General features: G+C 41.8%; 1 protein-coding gene across 1 annotated transcript in view; it reads left to right on the top strand.

Moving 5' to 3' along the window:
• The first annotated feature begins 572 nt into the window (after nt 1–572).
• Nucleotides 573–9,203, top strand: part of LOC118230104 (polypyrimidine tract-binding protein 2-like) — a 14,522-nt gene continuing 5,891 nt past the window's right edge. Inside the window, exons 1-8 of the mRNA XM_035422871.1 lie at nt 573–695; nt 2,065–2,095; nt 3,099–3,329; nt 3,947–4,090; nt 4,619–4,783; nt 5,858–5,968; nt 6,432–6,630; nt 7,320–7,397. Of these exons, the coding sequence (XP_035278762.1) occupies nt 688–695; nt 2,065–2,095; nt 3,099–3,329; nt 3,947–4,090; nt 4,619–4,783; nt 5,858–5,968; nt 6,432–6,630; nt 7,320–7,397 (967 nt within the window). The 5' untranslated portion in view covers nt 573–687. The remainder of the gene's footprint in view (nt 696–2,064; nt 2,096–3,098; nt 3,330–3,946; nt 4,091–4,618; nt 4,784–5,857; nt 5,969–6,431; nt 6,631–7,319; nt 7,398–9,203) is intronic.

Genomic DNA, 9,203 nt, shown 5'->3' with positions numbered 1-9,203 from the left:
CACTGTGTGGAGTAGGATGAAGATCTTTCATCTGTGGCTTTGACATGCCACGGGTGTCAAATCCATTGTTGCCCAATCGACCAGTGGTTGCTGAAGAGCGATGAAACATGGAACCCATACTCTGAATGATGAAATTGCCAATTGCACATCGCCCTATGGAGCTGCTGGCTACAGTCTGGATTCCAACCTGACATGAGACATTTTGGCTAATCCTTGCATGTGGTGCCTTCACTGAATGACATTCTCATCATAATGCATTAATAATGAAGGAACTGTGCTTTATATTGATTTCATTGTCCCCATTTAAATTAAACATTTCTGCCTTTTTTTTTTGTTTTTTATGAAAATGCGGCTTATTTGCTTATATATATATATATATATATATATATATATAGTTTTAATTGCAGAGGGTCACTAGGGCATATAATCATACAAACTGTATGTCATTACATTGGCGGTAAAATGATAATTTTTTTTTTTTTCTTTTAGAAATTTACGGTCCCTTTGAGAGTGAATGTTGTATCATCGCTTTTCATGGTTCCGTTCACATACTCTAATCCGTCGATCTTTCGATTATGTTCGGCTTTTTCCGGACGAACTTCGACCACCATTTTGTCGTCTTGCGTGGTGCTGGCAGAGGTGCGGTGAAGCAAGTGAGACCACAACGTAGACATAGCTTCTCCGGCAATGGACGGGTATGTATTGTTGTTTGTTGTATTTATTTTAAAAGCCATGTGATTGTAGTGGTGGCCTGACGCTGTTATAAAAAGGTACATTTACAGAGCTAGCCAACTTATTATGGAAATCATTGTGATCCAGAAACGGTGATGTTGTTTGCTAACTAGTGCTACGTGAACGGATTCGCTTGCTAACATAGCGAGCTAGTTATAGTGCTAGCGTTGCTACAATGAACGTACGCGCACTCTTTGCTAGTGTACATTTTCTTTTTCAAAGACTATAACGGATACAGTGATGTGCATTAGCATTCTGAAATGAAATACGTAACCTCAATATCGTTGTGGAAACTGTTGCAGTTATGCAACAGACTGTTGGAGCTCGTTAGCTAGCTAGCGCGACAAGGTGCCTAGAGGGTGTCTGTCGCTTTGTTGTGGGTTAAGAATCCTTTGTTTGTGGTAACGTTAGATGGCTAGCTAGCTACCTAGCTTATGCTAACACAGGGCGCACATAGGAACATTTATATGGATGCTAGCTAAGTTATTCATACCCGCTGCATATTTCAATTAATATTCTAGCCACGCTATACTTTAGCTAGCTTGCCAATGCGTTTCTGATTTCATTTCTGCATTACACGTTTTGTATTTTGAGTCTAATTTACGTGTCTACGCGTCGCTAGGTAGAATCTAGCCTTCTTTAGTATCTTTAGTTAGCTAGGTAGACTAATTGTATGACATGAGCCTCTTCCCTTGGTGGCTAGCTAGCTTGGTAGCTAACTAGCTAGTCCAGTTTTATGCACGCAGCTAGGTGGAATGGGTAGTCTTAAGTTATTCATGCTCGTTGATATTTTTTAAGCACAAAGAACAAACCTGTTGGGAAAACCGCATGGTTTGAAGTGAACAGGGCTAAAAACGTTGGCAATTGGGTAAGAGCATTTCGTATAATCAGTTAACCTTAGCTGTGGCAGCGTAGGCCTCTGCGGCTTATCTAGGCCTTAGGAAGCTAGTTGACCAGTAACAGTTTGTAATGCTGGGTACACGCTATTTGAATTACATTGGACTACAGAAGAAATAAGCCTCGACTGCAAGTAACAAGAACACATTCTAATATTTACATTTACACGATGTTTTCAGTTTCCCAATTAGCACTAACGTATTTAATGCTTCATAGCTGTTTGGCTTGCTACCTAGCGAATATAGTGACGAAGTCACGTTTTTTTAAAATCACAGCATCAATGGACTCATTTTGAGGCGATGATGCTATACTTGGTCATGCTGTTGTAAAATAACCAGTAGGCTAGCTGCTCGTGTATTGTGGGCCAGATAGCGTTAACCGAAATTCTACAAGAAAATAAATAAATAAATAGTAATTTAGTCCTTTTTGTTACAGCATTGTCAGTGATGTTGCAGTTGGCGTAAAGGTAAGCTTTCTCTTTCCTATAATTTTTCATTTGTAACTGAAAACCTTTTGAATGTTGAGAAACTAATGTTCCTGGAACGTAGGCTAGATGTAACGTTGTGTTAAGTAACTTGATTTCAGTAATGGGGCCTAAACAGTTGGCTACCTGACCAATTTTCATTAATTTCCATATATGATACGGCATTATTTGTTTTCCTGCCCTATCAGTACTATAGTATTACTTCAAATTTTTGGGACCAAATATATTGAATGTATTGAATGAAAGTGTAAAAATATAACAAATCTACTCCTTTTTTTGATGTCTTTGTGACTTTTATAGAAAATGTAAATATAAAAGTATTATGCTATTAGGTTGTGTCTGCTAAACTCATGGATTGCACATTTTACTTTTAGTTCAGTGGGAAAACACTGCAAACAACCACCTTCAGCATCTTCCAAAATATCAATGATCGCACTCCTATCTAATTTTCCACTGAACTAGTGGTGAATTTTTTAATTTGATAGTATTGAGGGAAAATAAAGAGAACTAGCCTTTTTGCAGTCTTGGAATATATTTGCATTTGGAACAGTTTGAACATTTATTTAGTCAAATATTCTGAACATGCTTTCCTGGTTTGCTTGGATGTTCAGTGCTAATTTGGAGACTCTTGTCTTGCATGGATATGAAGCTGTGAATGAATGGCCAGATGTGTTCATTTAAATAGCCTATTTTATGTATATGTGGTCAGCAGGCCAATAGCTTGGGTGGTTAGAGAAAACCTTTAATTTTCTGAGATACTTTCTGAATGCTTCTGGTGAAATTGCAGTTTGTTTATGTAATTACATTTTTTTTTTTGGTCTTACATGATTAAACCAGGCCAAAAGTTTTACAGCTACTGTGTTTTTAATCACCTGGTCCCCAAAATAATTTTGAACAGGAGTGTTTCATTGGTTTCTATGGTAATTTAGTCACTGTCTTTGTGAATGCATGCCTTCATGTCTTTTGTTTCTCTCTCGCACACCAGAGAGGCTCAGATGAGCTGCTGTCAGGCAGTTTGTACAACAGTCCAAACTCCGTCACAGCCAATGGAAATGACAGCAAAAAGCTAAGGGTAGACGACAGGATGGATAGCCCCCCATCCCGGGTGCTCCACATCCGGAAGCTGCCCAGCGAGGTGTCGGAGACGGAGGTCATTGCCCTGGGTCTTCCCTTTGGCAAAGTCACCAACATCCTGATGCTGAAAGGGAAAAACCAGGTGTGTGGTTGGAGAGCAAATCACAGGTCATCTTTTTGCCAATTGTCCTCATCAAGTTACCAGCGGTTGTTTTGAACGTGGGTATTGTAACTGCATTACTTTTCTCGGAACCAGTTTGTTCAGTTCAAGCTTTGATTTTAATATTTCTGATTTAATGGCAAATGCTAGTTAAGCTCCATTTGAATGTGGTGTTTTGAACAAATCACATTGGTTGGAGTGCAGTGGAGTAATAGCATCACTCAAGGAGGGTTTCAGTCAGTAGTGTAATGTCCCCATTACTTGGTAGTGATTCCTTGGATGGCAGTCCTCAGGTGCAGTAGAAGTTGTTGGCCCATTGTGCATTCGTGCATGCATTTGCGGGGAGTAGGGAGTGGGCTGAGGGTTATTAAATGCAGTTAGCTCACTGCACATTTTGGTTGCTAGTTTCTTGCCCTCTGAATAGACAGCGGATGCTGCAGTGATAGGACTGGCCTACCGTTGATATAGGGTATTCTGAATTGGTTTGAAAATGGGGAAGATGTTGCATTGAGCTTTTAACTGCGTCTGGATGACCAGGTTGCAGGATGAGAATTTACTGTTGGCTTCATTGATTATTCACTGTTTTTTTATGGTAACAGGCATTCTTGGAGCTTGGAACAGAGGAGGCTGCCGTTACCATGGTGAACTACTACACGGCAGTGACGCCTCATGTTCGCAATGTTCCTGTATTCATCCAGTACTCCAATCACAAAGAACTCAAGACAGACAATGCTCTCAACCAGGTGAGGGGATTTAGAGCGAATAGAACGTCTTAAAGACGCCTGGTGTTGAATTATGAGAAAGCAGAGAACCTAGGAAAGAGTTTGTGTGGACATACAGAGAATTTCCAATTTCGTAAATGGATCTTGTGTCCCCAGCTAAACAGTTTGTCTGGTCAGTTTTGAATGCTTGGATACTGATTTGCTTCCCATATTCTGAAAGCCAATCTCCATATTCTGATTTCATATGCACAAAAAGACGATGAAAAGTATACCAAATAATTTTTCCAAATAAAACCCGTTGACCAAAACCCTTGAACTTAAATACTCCTAAAGCTATGAAGAAGTTGTTTTTTTGTTTTTGAATGTATGTATAGCAATGAGCAGCCCAAAGACAAATGTAGCCAGGCCATCATCTCAGTCTCTCGCAAATGGGAAAAATCACTACTCAGCTACACACTTCTTGTTCTTGCATTTTAAGTGAAAGACACACCCCAGCCAGTGATGTTTGATGATTTACGATCAGCTCTTGTTCTCCCTCCCCTTTAAAAGCGTGCCCAAGCTGTCCTCCAGGCAGTTTCGGCCGTCCAGTCTGGAGGCACGCCCACCTCGGGGTCGACAGCAAGCGAAAGCGCACTTACACCGGCCCCGAGCCCCGTGCTCAGAATCATCATCGACAACATGTTCTACCCTGTCACCCTGGACGTTCTGCAGCAGGTACGAGTGTTATAGCTAGCATTTGTGTTAGCCCAAACAGTAATTATAATCATAATAATAATTCCTTACTTTTATATAGCACTTTTTTCTTGTGCTCAAAACACTTCATAGTGATAAGAAGGAAACTCCTCAACCACCACCAATGTGTAACATCCACCTGGGTGATGCACGGCAGCCATTTTTGCGCCTCAGCGCTCGCTGCAGATCAGCTGCAGTGGAGAAGGAGTGAGCAATTTTTAGCCAATTAAACTGGGGAGTGATTAGCTGGCAGGTTGAAAGAGCCAGGTTGTGAATTTATCCTGGACACCTGGGAGCCCCCTACTATTTGCAGGGAGTGTCGTGGGGTTTTTAATGACCTCAGGGAATCAGGGCCTCAGTTTAACATCTCATCCGAAAGAAGGCGTCTCCTACTGCACAGTGTCCCATCACTGGACTTGGGGCACTCAGGTTTATTTAACCAGCGCTAAGACTGCTTCCTACTGGCTCTTGAACACCACTTGCAGCAGCAACTTAATTTTCCCAGGAAGTCTTCCATCCTAGTACTAACCGAGCCCACACTTGCTTAGCTTCAGCCAATCAGCAGGAGCAGGGTACATGGTGGTATGGCTGCTGACAAAGCATATCATGGTTGTCTTGTTGTAATTTATGTTTATCTGTTGTCTAATATTATCCATTTTGTACTGTTTATGGCAGAGGTGTGTATGTTGCGTGTTAGTCTATGTGTATTATTGACATTTGAACTGTCGCAGTACTCAAGAATGGAACTATAAACTTTATTTATTGATTGATAAAATGATAGCCAAGGGCATTGTAAATCGGCTCCGTTTTGGATCAGTGATCCTTCCAGGCGTTCCAGGAGGCTACAGTGAGGTGACCTGCATTGCTTGGTCTCATTAATAATTATTATAATACTCGTTAACCCTCCCAAGACATGCTTGTGTGTGTGTTGTGTGTGTATGTTCTAACAACATATGAGCACATTTTTAATGAGTGATTTATGGTGATTGAAGGTCACTTGCATTTCTGATCTCCCACACTTGTATTGTACCCCCCCCCCCCCCCCCCCCCCACTAGATTTTTTCAAAGTTTGGCACCGTCATGAAGATCATCACATTCACGAAGAACAATCAGTTTCAAGCACTGCTGCAGTTCAGCGATCCCGTGAACGCCCAGCAAGCCAAACTTGTGAGTCGCCTACGAGAGCAGAGACATGATATTCTGTAGAAGGTCACAGTGCCATAGTGACTATACAATTGCAGCATGAATTGGCAGGCATAAGTAACTCATGTTAATTGTATATAGACTGTAGTGACTGCTAACATTTTCTCCAAGGAGCACACATGCTTCTAAGTGGAAAAATTCAGCAGTGCACTAATACACCTCAATTGGCAGATGTGCTCCTAAATAATTTTTCCAGTTAGCACACGTCAATTTTCTGGAACGAACGCTTCTGAAATAGCAGCACTGCAGAACCCCGCTAAAGGCACTTAGCGAGAGTGTGTTTATTGCGGAAGTAAACAAAGTGAACATGAGTTAAAATGGGCTTCGCTGCACGTTATGTGGGGGGAAAAAAAGAGCGTTTCCAGTCGACTGTGCGGCGCTCATCATTAACCGAGCTGACCGGGTCTGTCGCATTCCTCCGCTGCAGTCCTTGGACGGGCAGAACATCTACAACTCCTGCTGCACGCTGCGCATCGACTTCTCCAAGCTGATCAACCTGAACGTCAAGTACAACAACGACAAGAGCCGGGACTACACCAGGCCCGAGCTCCCGGCTGGGGACGGGCAGCCCGCCATCGACCCGTCGGTCGCCGCCGCCCTCAGCAAGGACTCCTCGTCGCTGCTGGGTAAGGGCCGCCTCGCAGGTGGCGGCTATGCTAACGCCAGCCAGTCGCCCCGCGCCCGTTGTTCCGCTGGACCCCCGAGGATTGTTCCGCGGGAACGCCGAATAGAATTTGAGTGGTTGGATGTACGGCGTATTTAAGGCAAGCGCCGACGACCGTGTGTGCGCGTGCGTTCCCAACGCACTTTCCCTCCGGTCCATTTTCGAGCACTTAACAGATGCACGCATTTTCAGTGTTTGAATGCATTTCAATTTGGATGTAATTTGATTTGGATATTCTTAACGACTGCTGTAAGTGCAATCTAAATGCCAGAAAATGATGTATGTGTATGAATGTTAACTTTTTTGAAAGTTTAACAGAAAATATCTTTTAACAGAAAATGTTTAAGCATTAATTTGTCCTGTTGCTTTATTTCATTGAGCGGACACGCAGTCATCCAAGGCACGTGGAGCCTTAGACAGCCAAAAAGAATGCGGGGGAATGTTATAAAATGTGGCTTATTTGCATTTCGTGTCTTGCAAGCCAGAGGCGGCGGTATTTTGGCAAATGTTAAACAGTCTTCTGGGGGTGGTGGGTGAGTGAGTGTAAGGTTGATTGTTGTTCCTAGCCTAGCCACAGTTTGTTTGGTATGCTGATTTCTCAGATGCCCCATTGCATCCACTGATGAAATGTACTGTGCACGTTTTCCATAGGTACCCCATCTGGAATGGTGGCTTCCTACTCTAGTGGTGGAGGGTTTCCTTCTTCTCTTGGGTTTGGACAGGGAGGAGGTACTCACATTTCCTTTTTTGATAATTTGTATCTGTTTCTTTCACTGTTGTAGTTTTGACACTGTCCTGGAAAACCTGGCATTTTTAAATGCTGTTTTCCATTCATAGAAAAGTAATGGAAATTGAGAATGGCCAAAATGACCTGGAAAACAATTAGTTGTCCTGGAAAATATGACCTTGTTACCAAAATGTTAAAATGGTCCAACTCCAGCATTTAGCAAAATCCGTACTTAATGAAAACACACCTGAAATTGCTTTCTATTGCAGCAAATTGGTTGCTATCTATTGGAAAATAAATGCTGTGCCTTTAAGAATTGAAGGGCGCATTGATGTAGTGGGCATGCCTAGTGACCTGTGTCTGTGTGTGTGTGGAAATGTGAGTTAGAGAAAGCTGGCTGTGTCGCTGTTTCGTTTGTGGAGGAAGAGGAGTTGGCTGGATGTAATGGCAGCAGTAGATCACACTTACCGTCCCTAACTTGTTGAAAAGCAGGGTGCTCAAAGTGAAATATGGCAGTACTTTGCCTACGATACCAATGATCAATGCGAAGCTGACAAGATTATTACAGCGCCCATTTGCAAAAAATGCTTAAAAGCTTGTCTTACCAACGGACGTGACGCGTCCAACCGACTTGTCGCAGCGTTCGGTTTTACCGGTGGCATACTGTGTGCGAGCCTACACCAGTGCAGCTATCTCCTCACCCATCTATATAATAAAAAAGAAATAAAAGTGAATCTGACGAGCTTCATCTTTGGCATTGCTAAATTCATATACGCACATTATATTATATTCACATAGTACAGATTATCAAGAGATATCGGCAGTTCTCCTCAATTAGGCTATTAGCTGATTAACAAAATGATTATTTTTTTTGCATTTTAAATTGTGGATGTATATACTCTTTGTTCTCTGCACTTGCATTCACTGAAGCTGAAGACGTTTTAAATAATTGCGATTAACAATATAATCAGCCAGAGATGAGCTTAAATAAAAATAAAAATAAATCAGACCAACCGCAAAATCACGCAAATTGCATTGCATTACGCAACAGAGTTTACTTGAACGCCTGGAAAACATCTCTTTGGCTTTAAATCTGGCAGCCATAAGCTGAAGTTCAGTGGGTGCTGTCATGGACCGATAATGAGTGTTTTATTTTTTGAATTATATTTAATGAATAGCACATAGGCTAATTGAACATTTCAGCAGCACAGACATCACTTTACTGTCTTTGTTCATAAGCACCAACCTTATATTATGAACTTTAATGCTGAAATGATTTAATTATTTTATAGGTAAAATTTGCTTGATGAGTTTATTTGTCGTGGAGTGACAGAGGCCAGCTTCAGCACTCCACTGAGGAGCAAGGAAGGACAGAGTGCGCTCCCCGCAGCCAATGAGAGGACAGGGGATCAACATTATGGATGTGTGCTGTACAGTGGCATTTCTAAATGCGTTTTTATTGGATAAAAAAGTGGTTTGCAACATTGTAAAACTGACCGGTTCGCATCAAAGCGACAAGATCAGACATTTTTTTTTACAGTTACCGTAACGATTCTCTCCACTTCTTTGTATACAGTTACTTCCTTATTGGTTGCAATACAAATATTTAGGTCAGTGTAGCGAAAAGTATTAGCGATAGTGAGAATGCTTGGTGTTGCACAACAGAATTTCTAATAAAAGCAAGGCTTTATAAATTCAACTGAAGCTGAAGATCCAGCCATGGAGTGCTTCAGTGACCAGTACCTGGTGTGTAGACAAAGCATAGTTGGGCAATGACCTCGATTTACCATCATTTCTTAGTTTCATGG

The sequence above is a fragment of the Anguilla anguilla genome, chromosome 6 (assembly GCF_013347855.1).
Source record: "Anguilla anguilla isolate fAngAng1 chromosome 6, fAngAng1.pri, whole genome shotgun sequence".
NCBI classification, from domain to species: Eukaryota; Metazoa; Chordata; class Actinopteri; order Anguilliformes; family Anguillidae; genus Anguilla; species Anguilla anguilla.
Note: the sequence above shows the minus strand (reverse complement) of the source record. Positions and strands in the feature narration are given on the sequence as shown.